Source organism: Meles meles, chromosome 11 (genome assembly GCF_922984935.1).
Source record: "Meles meles chromosome 11, mMelMel3.1 paternal haplotype, whole genome shotgun sequence".
Lineage (NCBI taxonomy): Eukaryota > Metazoa > Chordata > Mammalia > Carnivora > Mustelidae > Meles > Meles meles.
This window is the reverse complement of record NC_060076.1, coordinates 1,001,969-1,013,532: the sequence shown is the minus strand read 5'-3', so window position 1 is coordinate 1,013,532 and position 11,564 is coordinate 1,001,969. Positions and strand designations below refer to the sequence as shown.

At 66.8% G+C, this 11,564-nt stretch overlaps 1 protein-coding gene across 1 annotated transcript; it reads right to left on the bottom strand.

Annotated features, from left to right (window-relative positions):
• Window positions 1-7,805: 7,805 nt before the first annotated feature.
• Window positions 7,806-10,959, bottom strand: LCN8 (lipocalin 8). The gene is made up of 7 exons (XM_046023686.1): window positions 10,876-10,959; window positions 9,653-9,783; window positions 9,142-9,212; window positions 8,709-8,813; window positions 8,521-8,610; window positions 8,392-8,417; window positions 7,806-7,889 (listed from the first exon to the last, which is right to left on the bottom strand). Exons 1-7 carry the CDS (start codon window positions 10,957-10,959, stop codon window positions 7,878-7,880), a joined length of 519 nt encoding a protein of 172 aa, XP_045879642.1. The 3' UTR covers window positions 7,806-7,877.
• Window positions 10,960-11,564: the final 605 nt, after the last annotated feature.

The following is an 11,564-nucleotide window of genomic DNA, read 5'->3' as shown; positions in this document are numbered from 1 at the left end:
ACAGCCCGTAGATAGCGACAAACTCTCTGCGCTGTGATCTGCGTAAACAGCTTCATTTCCTGCAATTCCCAGTCGTCTGGAGATGACCACGCCTGGCCTTGTCCCCGGCTCCGTTCGCGTCCGCAAACCGGGGAAGCCGCGGACGGCCACATCCCGGGGCGTGGTGCCCCCATCCTGCGTCGGCCTCCCCGAGCCGCAGGGCTGTGTTTCTTTGCGCATATTTTGGCCTCCATTTCTTCAAATATTTTTCTGCCCCAGTTTCTCTGCTTTCTCTTGCGGGATGAGTCTACACGCCCAGCCTTGCGCCCCCACCCCCCGGCCAGTCTCTCTCCACTCTGCTTCTCGGCGCCAACGATTGTGTTGGTTTGTCTGGGTTCCTGGCCCTCCGCAGTCCGCTGAGCCTGTCCAGGAAAGTCCTGGCCCGGTGAGCCCGAGCACTGCCTGCGTTCCGGCCTGGCTTTCCGCGTGGTCACCAGCTTGCCACCCAACGGCCCTATCTGTCCCCAGGTTCGCTCTCCCCGAGCAAGCACACTCGCATTAGCCGACTGTCGAATTCTGCCGTCTCCTAACGAGCCAGCTCCTGGAGCCTGCCTTCCTTTTGTCCTTGAACTTACTTAGAAAGCCAGTGTGTTCCAACCCCGCCCGCGGGCCGTCCGGGGACCTCCTCCGGGGACCTCCTCCTAGTCTCCGATGCGGCCTCGTTTCCCCGCGTGTCCAGAGGCCTGTGTGCTCACGGTGACTTCCAGAGGCTCTGGCTGCCCCTGTCGCCCTCTGAAAGCTGTTGGCTTTTGTTGGGGACGAAATTGCGTCCCCAGAAACGCCACTCTTGAAGCCGGAGTCGCCACGGCAGCTGTGTCTGGAGCTGGGGCCTCTCGGGCAATGACGGGGTGTAGGGAGGTCGTGCAGGTCGGACCGCATCTCCTGGGACTGGCGCCCGTCCAAGAGGTGGGGAGCCCGGTGCGCGGAGCGGAGGCCACATGTGGGCCCAAGGGAGGCCCGCCGGCTCCGGGCCAGGAAGCCGGGTCTCACCAGACCAGCCCCGTCAGCACCCTGACCTCGGGCGTCCAGCTTCTAGATCTCTGAGAAGTAAACCCTGCTGTCCGGGGCCACACCCGGCCCACGGTGCTGTCACGCCCGCCCAAGCCGACGCGGCTGACTGTCACCTCCCGGGCGGCTCACTGTGCACTCATTGCAATCTTGGGCCGGACAGATCCGTGGAAAGTCCAAATTGTCCCCAAGCACCCCTAAGCTGTCAGAATGCAGCTTTCAAGCATCGCTCCTGTGGGTCTTTGGGGAATTAGGCTCAGGATTCTGCCTGGCAAGTCCCAGGCAGGCCCCACCCTCGGGGCAGGCTTCACGCTGGGCCACCAGAGTGTCACTGGGGTTTCTCTGTTCTGGGGCAGCCAGTGCCCAGCAGTCCCCAGCACTGCTGGACCTCAGGGACCGCTCACCCCTGAGGCACTGCTCCCCAGAAGCTTCGACTGTCCTGGGCTGTGCTCAGACCGCGGGGCTGACGCCTGTCCCACCTTCCCTTCCCTGACCAGACCACCTTGTCTGCCGTCCGGTCTCCGGCGCAGCTAGTGGAAGAAAACGGGGTGATCGGACAGTCAGTGCAGGTCATGGGGTGTCAGGGCATGACGGAAAAGGCTGGACCAACCATGCACGGCTGGGCACAAGGAAGCCAGCAAGGGACAGAAGCACAGCCAGGACTGAAGGGCCCTGGCCACCGTGCCCACGGGGGTTAACTTTAGGGCAGGAGGGAGCCATGGAAGAATGTAGGCGGGAATGCAGCCGAGAGATCCGACCTCCAGTTCTGTTCAGGAGCACCAGGCCTGGGACCGCTCAGGCTGTCAGGGAGCAGGACGGCAGCCTGGGATGGACCGTGGGACCTACACACCCGGGAAGCCTGGCCCGTGGGCTCTGAGCAGGGCAGGGCCGGGCATGACCGCAGCGGGAAGGAGGGAGACAGCCCTGTCATCCCGCACCGAGCTGTGTGGTCCCCGGGCCCCACAGGGAAAGAAACAAGGGACAGACCAGAAGCCAGCCCGGCCCGTGGCCTCCCCCCAGCTCAGCCCTCCCGGGACAAAGACCCAGCCAGGGGTGGGATGTGAATGGCTCCCGTTGCCCAGAGGTGGTCGTGGCGCCCACAGGCCACCAGACAGCCGGACTTGCTGTCACTTCCCCGGCAGCCCCACCCATCCCCCCACAGCCCTGCTCCCCCAAGAAAGACGCTCGGGGCAGCGGGTTTGGTCGTGCGCTTTATTCAGAGCAAGGACCAGCAGCCCCCCGGGGCCAGGACAGGCCAGAGGGACGGGGCTCGGAGCGTCCCAGCCCGGCCCAGGGCTCCTCTAGATCAGCTCCTGAGACACAGAAGGGCAGGGCCTCAGGGCACGGCCTGGCCTCCAAACGGCCCTCAGGGCAGTGGTTAGGGCTGGGGAGTGGGGGGGGGGGGGCGTGTCCTAGCTGCATGACCAGAGCCAAAGCCGCCCTGGGCCTCGGTTTCTCTACCTGCAAGGCAGGGTCACCGTCCCCAGCTCTCGGGGCTGTGCTGAGACAGAGGGGATTGGGGGGCTGGCACCGGGTGGGACAGGGGGAGCCCGAGATGGTGCCCACAGGGCCTGTGTCCCCCCACCCAGCCCCAGGCGGGACGAGAGTGCCCGGCTGGCCAGAAAGGCGGGACGAGGGCCCAGCCTCCTCCCCTCCCTCTCCCAGCCCTGTCCGCGACCCCCAGCCTCGCGGGTCCCCCTGTGGCAGCCCGGCGTCCCCACCCTGGAGGCCCAGGACCCAGAGTGATTTGGGGCCCCTGTCGGGGTGGGAGACTCAGCTTGGAGGGGGGCCCAGCGCAGCCCGGGGCGAGGCTCACCTCCTTCAGGAGCTTGGCGCATCTCCCTGCGGGACGGGGCGGCGTGAGGTGCGGCAGGACGGGCCCTTCGGACCCCCGCCCACCGCCCAGCCCCTGTGGCAGAGGGCAAGCTGGCCCAGAGAGGACACGGACCCACGTGTGATGGGGAGGGGTGCGGGACGGAGACCCCAGGAAGGCCGGCCGGCCCCGGCTCAGAACAAGGAGGAGGAGCTCACCCTGTGCAGCAGATTCACGCAGGCCACTGTGGACAAAGACAGAGGTGGGTCGGGGAAGCCAGGGCGCCTCGGGACCGTTGGAGAGATGGGGAGCCCTGACCCGGAGGCCCAGGACACTCACTGTCCCACGTGAGAAGGTGTATGTCCTTTTCTGAGAGCCCAGACTCCCCGGCCACCTCATAGAACCTCTTCATGACGTCCTCCTTGATCTCCAGTGTGCGGCCTGGGGGGGCACCGGACAGGCCGGGGAAGCCACAGATATCCTGCCCCGTCCCGCCCCCTCCCTGCCCCATGCCATCCTGTCCACTCCCTTGCCGGGTCCTGTCCCCTCCCTGCCTGGCCCTGACCCCTCCCTGCCCAGTCCCAGCCTCTCCCCCCATCCCACCCCCCCACTGCCCCATGTCATCCCCACCCCACCCCGTCCCACCCTCTCCCTGCCCTGTGCCATCCCCCCCTTCGCCCGGTCCCATCCCACCCCCCACGGCCCGTCCTGTCTCCTCCCGCCTGCCCGTGTCGACCTCTCCTCTGACCCCCTCTCAGAGCTGGGGCCCCCCCCGGGGGCTGGAGCTGGAGCCCAGCTGGTGCGGCAGACCCACGCCCCAGTCCGTGCGGTCCTGGCCTGGGCTTACTGTAAAGCTTCAGGACCCTCTGGGCCGCTCCTTCTTTGTGGAAGGCGACGTCCAGGATGGCGTAGGCGCTGTAGTCCGTGGCCAGCACTACAACGTCTTTGGCTCCTGGGAGGCGGACGGAGCGGAGGTCCTGGGCCCCGCCCTCGCTGCCCCCCTCAGCCCCTGCTCCCCGCGCACGCCCACCTCACACGTGCCCACACGCGCACTCGTGAGCACAGGGGGCTGGAGTCCCCACAGGGCCTCCCTGAGGACAGCGGACGGGGCATCCGCAGACGAGGACAGGAGGATGCCTGATCAGACGCGGTGGGAGCATCTCAGACAGGAGCCTGAGGACCCCCCAGAGCTTCCGGCGGCTGAGGGCAGAGGCGGGGGCTCCCGGGCAGACCGGGCCCTGAGCCACTTGCCCGAGGTCTCCAGCCAGGGATACCGGAGCAGCCCATGGGCCAAGCCCCCCCGAGAGACAGCAAGTCCTCTCGCCCCACCAGACGGTGTCTCGGTGCCCAGCATGGGCGGAGCGGGAACCGCACCAGGAAGCCTCCCCCGCGCCCACCCCCAGCCCCTGTCTGGCCCGTCCGCTGGGGGACCCGGACCTGCTGGGCAGCATCGTGGCCTCAGGCCAAGCGGAACAGCCTGGGGAGGTAAGGGCCCGAGTGCTCGGGGCGGCACCCCTTACCGGTCTTCTTAGGGATCTTGAACTTCCCAGGGACGTCCCCCTTCAGGGCCGGGCTCTTCTCAGTCACACAGCGGCCCTCCCTGGGAAGAGCAGATGCCTGCCAGCCCGGCTGCCCTGGCCCCGAGCACGCCCGCCGTCCTGGACACGGGCAGCCCGCAGAGGGCAGGACACCCTACGTGTGGCCAGGCAGAAAGACCCCCCAGTCCCCGGGGGCCCCCGAAGTTGGGACGCCGCTCCTTGCCCCCGCGTCCAGACGTGAGCGGGTCTGCTGCCGGCCGGGCCCGGAGGATGGTCCTGGCAGGGGTGGGCCCCGGGCAGCGGGACTGGAGGCCGAGCCCCACCCGGCACGGCTCCCGAAGTCAAGGGTCACCCGATGAACAGCCCCGGAGAGGGGGTCCCCGGCACCCCTGCTCTGAGGGCTCTCCTGGAGAAAGGGTTTTGCCCCAGCTTCTTTCTGCCCTAAGCCCATCTCCGTCCTGGCAGGGTGATAGTGCGGCCCATGGGCAGGAGGGCTGGCCCTTCTTTCCAGCGCCCCACTCACTCTTCATAGGCGGCGGTCAGGGTCAGCCGGCTGTCCTCCAGCCCCACCACCACGGCCCCGACCTTGGTCTCCTTCTGCGGTGAGCTCTGGGGCTCCAGCTTCGCAGCAAAGGCGATCTCGTACCAGAGGCCTGAAAACTAGGGTCACAGGGAGCTGCAGGGACCCAATGGGGCAGCGGTCTGGAAAATTCCAGGCACACCCCACCCTACAGACCTCACAGGGGCTCCAGACAGAGCGGGTCCTGAAGGGACCGCCAGCATGTTTGGGGCGGCCCACCCCCCCATGGCAGGTGCCCCGAGACCTGCTACCTTGGCAAAGTCAAAGTCTCTAAGCACCGGGTCCTGTGTGCCTGCGACCAGCGCCACGGACAGCCCCAGCAGGGCCGTGAGCACTCTGCCCTTCATGTCTGGGCGTGTGGGCACAGGGGACCGGCTGCCCAAAGCCACAGGAGCCGCGGCCTCAGAGCCAGTCCCTGGGTTTATATGTCTCTCCGTGGGCGCTGGGGAGGGGCCCGGGCTAGCCTCACTGAGCAGGTGGCCAGCGTGTGGCAGACCAGCTCTCGGCCACCCACCCATGAGACAGGCCGGCCAGAGCGAGAAGCACTCAGTGGGTGCCCAGCGTCAGTCAGAGTCCATTTGTCTGCTCAGCTACCGTAGCAGCCGGGCCACAGGCCCCGGGAGAAAAGCTGCCCTGGGCCCTCAGAATGCAAGTTCCTGTGGCTGGAGGGCAATGCCTGGCCTCCAGGGTGAAGGGAGAGGACAGGAGGGGCATGACTCTGAGCGCGCCCTGACACCAGGACGTAGCCACCCCTTGGAAAGCACTTTGGGAATACGTGCTGGGCGAGGCCTGCAGGCAGGGCCTGATCAGGGTGCCGGGGCCAGACGGCCCCCTAGAATCCCCTTCAGCTCTCTCCTTGGGTGGTGGTACTTCCCGTGGGGCCTGGTGTCTCCCCTCAGGGCCCTAGCCATGCCCCAGGCGTGGGAACGGGCACCCGAGGGCTCGCCAGCGGAGCCGGAACAGGGCCTCTGGCCCATGGGCTGGACGGAGGATACGGAGGCGCACGCAGCGCTGACCGTGAGCAGCCGGGCCCAGCCGGGCTGGGACGTCCCTACCTGGCGGCCCCGGCTGGCTGCCCGCCGAGGCCTTTGAAGACGCCACAGCCATCAGCAAACTGCCAGGCCCCACCGCCCGACTTTCTCTCCTCACCCAAACCTTTGCACCCTCCCCCCGGAGGGGCCACATCTCCACCTTGTCCGTGAAGAGCTGAGTGCAGACCTTGTGAGGCTCCTGCTGGGCTGACCGGGCAGGGGCGTCGCCCCGTCGTCCCAGCGGACGGACTGCGGACGGCCGTTGCCCTGAACCCCACACCCGCCCCCAAGGGGCTCTTCCCTGTCCTCACCCTGCAGTCACGAGACAGGGAGAGGTGGGGGCTTCCCACCACATGGCAGGAAGGATCCAGATGGTGAGGGGGTGGTTGGGAGAGATCAGAGAGCCAGAGACCGGGGGACGGAGCCAGGGAGACAGGGCCGGGGACTTGGGGATGGGGACATGGAGAGGGCAGGAAGGGAGCCGCAGCAGGGGGGCCTGAAAGGGACTGTCGGGTCCCAGCGCCACGGGGAGATGGCTGCCTGGAGCCCCGCAGCCGCATCGGCCCGTCTGATCGGGGGCTCGTGAATCCACCCACTTTCCCCACGACAGAGGCAGAGAGGCAGCGGGGCCGGGCAGCCTGACCGCAGGACGTGGGACCAGCTGGCCCAGGCTGAGGGAGGACAGCCGGCTGTTGGGGCGCCTCCCCATCCTGGTTGTTCTCTGCTGGCCCCCCACCCCACGCCCCTCCCCCCAGCTGACCCCCCTCCCACGCCCAGGGCTCCGTGTTTGGGCAGAGCCCCCGCCATCCCCCACCCAAGTCTTCCCGATTGTATCTGCGGCTGCGGCTGGTCGGTGCTCTGATGCGAAGGCATGGGGACAGCGGTGCACGCCTCCCGCCCCCCCCCCGCCCCCGCTGTTGCCCATCCCCCCACACACAGCAGGGGAAGGTCCTTTGTTCCTCTGGCAAAAGTGGGGATTCCCAGCACCCAGGACCACCCGGCCCCCAGCAACCCCCAGAGCAGGGCCCGCTTGGCTCTGTCTCCCCCAGGCAGACGAGCTGGGCCACCCGAGCTCCCGGAGGAACCTGGCCTGTCCGTGCCACAGCTACAGAGCAGGGCGGCATCCCCAGGATTCACTAGAGCCAGCCATGGCCGGGGAACCTTCCGCAGACCCTGCAGGAGCCCCGGACATGCCAGCCGTGTCACCCAGGAGACGACAGGCCAGAGGTCTGGCCAGGTCCAAACACCTTTTTATGTTCTGGAACTGGAAGAGTCCAGAAGGCTCTGACATGATCCCTCATATAGGATGTCCCTCCCTCACCCATCCTGGTCCCCCACCAGGCCATTCAGCCCACTGGCTGCCTGCTCTGCCTGGGGCCGCTCAGACTCTCAGGGAGCAGGACGGTAGCCTCTGACAGATCATGGGCCCCCACACCCGGGAAGCCTGGCCCGTGGGCTCTGAGCAGGGCAGGGCCGGGCATGACCACGGCGGGAAGGAGGGAGACAGCCCTGTCATCCCGCACCGAGCTGTGTGGTCCCCGGGCCCCACAGGGAAAGAAACAAGGGACAGACCAGAAGCCAGCCCGGCCCGTGGCCTCCCCCCAGCTCAGCCCTCCCGGGACAAAGACCCAGCCAGGGGTGGGACATGAATGGCTCCTGTTCCCCAGAGGTGGTCGTGGCACCCACAGGCCACCAGACAGCTGGTCACTTCCCACCCATCCCCCCACAGCCCTGCTCCCCCAAGAAAGACGCTCGGGGCAGCGGGTTTGGTCGTGCGCTTTATTCAGAGCAAGGACCAGCAGCCCCCCGGGGCCAGGACAGGCCAGAGGGACGGGGCTCGGAGCGTCCCAGCCCGGCCCAGGGCTCCTCTAGATCAGCCCCTGAGACACAGAAGGGCAGGGCCTCAGGGCACGGCCTGGCCTCCAAACGGCCCTCAGGGCAGTGGTTAGGGCTGGGGAGTGGGGGGGGGGGGCGTGTCCTAGCTGCATGACCAGAGCCAAAGCCGCCCTGGGCCTCGGTTTCTCTACCTGCAAGGCAGGGTCACCGTCCCCAGCTCTCGGGGCTGTGCTGAGACAGAGGGGATTGGGGGGCTGGCACCGGGTGGGACAGGGGGAGCCCGAGATGGTGCCCACAGGGCCTGTGTCCCCCCACCCAGCCCCGGGCAAGACGAGAGTGCCCGGCTGGCCAGAAAGGCGGGACGAGGGCCCTGCCTCCTCCCCTCCCTCTCCCAGCCCTGCCCACGACCCCCAGCCTCGCGGGTCCCCCTCTGGCAGCCCGGCGTCCCCACCCTGGAGGCCCAGGACCCAGAGTGATTTGGGGCCCCTGTCGGGGTGGGAGACTCAGCTTGGAGGGGGGCCCAGCGCAGCCCGGGGCGAGGCTCACCTCCTTCAGGAGCTTGGCGCATCTCCCTGCGGGACGGGGCGGCGTGAGGTGCGGCAGGACGGGCCCTTCGGACCCCCGCCCGCCCTCAGGGTCCCCAGCCTAGCACCCACCCAGAAGGCCTGGGCTTACCGTGCCGGGCCAGCAGGTAAAGCCCCACGTCTGCAGTCAAGTCCCGGAATCTCCGGAAGCCTGTTCCATATTCATCCTCCAGGCTCCGAGCTGCGGGGGGCACAGGGTGGGGGTGCCGGGCTGGGCTGGGCTGGACCGTCCCCAGGAGGGCAGCAGCAGGCCCAGCCCCGGCCCTGGCATGCGCTTACTGAAATACTTGAGCACACGGTAGTCCTTGCCTTGCCAGAGGAGGGACAGCCTCAAGACGGCGTACTGCTCGTAGTCCGTGTCTATCACGTGGATCTCCCTGTGGCCTGGGAGCAAGAGGCCCAGCAGAGACCGCATGCATGCCCACTGCCACCTCGCAACCTGGCCGACCTCAGAGGCGGGTGCAGGTCTGAATCCATCCTCTCCGCACCCAGGGCCCGGACCCTCCCGTCGTGCTGGGCAAGGCGTTGGGGGGACAGGTAGAACAGCCCTTGAAGGATGACCCACTTGGTGGTAAGAGCATGGGAGCACCTGGGGCTTGAGGAGGAGTGCAGGGAACAGCATGGGGAACAGCACAGGGAAAATAACAAGGCAAGTGTCGCTGGTATGCAGGACCGGGGTCTGTAACTGTAGCAACAAGACAAGGGTTCTTACCAGGAAAAACAAATGTCCCTGAAACGTCTATTTCTGAGCCCACTATTTCTTCTGTCTCACAACTTCCTGAGCTGAAAGACGGCAGGGTGCTCATCAGGGAAATACCAGCCTGCATTCTCTCAGCCGGGCACATCCCAGGCGTGCAGGGGCAGAGGGGCCCGGCGGTGTGTCTGTACCCAGGAGAGCTCGGGCCAGGGCGAGGCTGGGAGAGGGGAAGAGCGGGGACCCCAGAGAGCCCCAAGGCTGCTTCTGTGTCTTACAACCTAATGGGACTTTATCAAAACACTACGCTTCTTTTAGGGAGAATTGAAGGTCTAGGTCTACATGTAACAGCTCCCAGATCCTGGGGGTTCTGGTGTTGGGGATGGGGGTCAAGGTCTGGGGTTTTGGACACAGTGGGGACTGACCCTGTCCAGACCCCACAGCCGCAGCGGAGGCATTGCCCCCGCCAGGCCCACAGCCACCCCTGCCTGTTCCTATTGGAGCTCCCAGGGGTCCCAGGACCCCTCACCTGTTATACGCAACCTTCACAGTCAGCTCACGTCCGCTCAAGCTCAGGAACAAGGCTTCCAGCCTCTTTGGGGTCTTCAGAGCCAGGTTTTGGCTGGAGGCCACCCCAACTTCCCGCCAGAATCCTGCAATCTGGAGAGAGAAGCCGGAGCCCTGTGCTCGGCAGCAGACCCCCCAGGGCCCCGGAGCAGGGCGCCGGTGGACCCTGAAAGGTAAGCATGTCTTCGTGGCAAAACAGCAGTCACCGGGGCGCCTGGGTGGCTCAGTGGGTTAAAGCCTCTGCCTTCAGCTCAGGTCATGATCCCAGGGTCCTGGGATCGAGCCCCACATCGGGCTCTCTGCTCAGCGGGGAGCCTGCTTCCTCCTCCCTCTCTGCCTGCTTCTCTGTCTACTTGTGATTTCTCTCTGTCAAATAAATAAATAAAATCTTTAAAAAAAAAAAAAAACCAGCAGTCACCATCCTTCCGAGGAGTCCCTTCAGCCCGTCAGACAGCAAGGCCTTCCGTGGGGCCAGGACGCCAGGGGCAGCAGTGGCTGGAGCCCAGGAGAGGGGAGGTAGCAGCCGACAGCCTGTGGCACCCGCCGGTACAACTTCTCTGGGACCGGGGTGGGGGCTCCTGCCTTCAGAAATGCACCCCAGCCCAGAACTCCTGTCTGAAACCCAGAAACTGATCGTCTGTGAGAGGAAAGTGTGCGTGTCCTCTCGGAGCCCTTCTGAAGCGCTCCCGGCTCGGCTGTCAACACAGACCTGTGAAGAAGGAACTCGGGCAAAGCCCCGTGGGAGCTCCCCGCTCTGGGAAAGCGTCCTCTGGTCGCCACACTGCGGCCCCGTGGGACCTGGCACAGCAGGGCTGCTCCCAGGCACCTGGCCTGTTCCTACCGGAGCTCCCAGGGGACGGACCCCACTGATCCAGGAGCAGGAAGGGTCCACGCTGAGCCCCAGGCCCTGGAGGTCCTGGAAGACCAGTCGGCTGCCCACAGGAGAAGTTCAGGGAGGGCTCTGGCCCCGTCGGTCCCGGGCGTTTGCTACACCCCCTCTCAAGGACGGGGTGACCAGCCAGGCTAGGCTCAGACCCTCAGCCACCTGCTCTGTCCGGGCTGACCTGGGGAGGGTTGGTCCTGGGGCCCCTGATGGGGCTGCTCTGGCATCGGCTGGGGCGCAGGGGGGCTGGACACGGAGGCCCCTCCCTGCCCCGACCTCCCCACGTAAGACAGAAAGGCCACCTTCTGCAGGTCCAGGTCCCGGGAGGCTGCGTGCACCTGCACCATGACAGCGCCCAGGACGACAGTGAGGAGCCCAGCCTCCATCGCGGCTCACGGTGCCTCTGCTGCCCGGAACCTGGGTTTTTAGCGGGGGAGCGTTGCGCAAGAGCCTGAGACGGTCATCGGCACACGTGGCCGAGACCCCTCCAGGAAGTGGCCCCAGGGACACCCACAGCCACCGGGGTGGGGTCAGCCCACACGAATGCCAGCTTCCTGGTCTGGGATGAATGTGGGCATGGCCGGGGGGTGGGCCGCCTGAGCAGAGGGGACGAGGCCCCCACCATGGGGCAGCTGAGACCACAGCTCCAGCCCCGTAGGGGCCGACAGACGGATGCCGCGCCCAGACCCATGGGCTCAGAGCACCTTCCTCACCCGGCACGTGGCGGCTTTCAAGCTCTTCCGGATCAGCCTTGGGGCAGGAGATGAAGGGCTCCGAGGCCCTGGTACAGCTCACTGAGCTGAGGGGGGAAATGAAGGAGGGGTCTCGTCTCCCTTGGGGGGGGTCCCCGTGGGAAGGGGAAGCTTGGGAGCAGCACGGGAGAGGCACAGAGGTCCGGGGGGTGGCGGGGGGAACAGCCGCGTCTCAGGGGTCTCGGCACACACTGGGGAGCCGCCTGCCTGGGGCCCGCGTCCTCATCCACCCCGGGCCA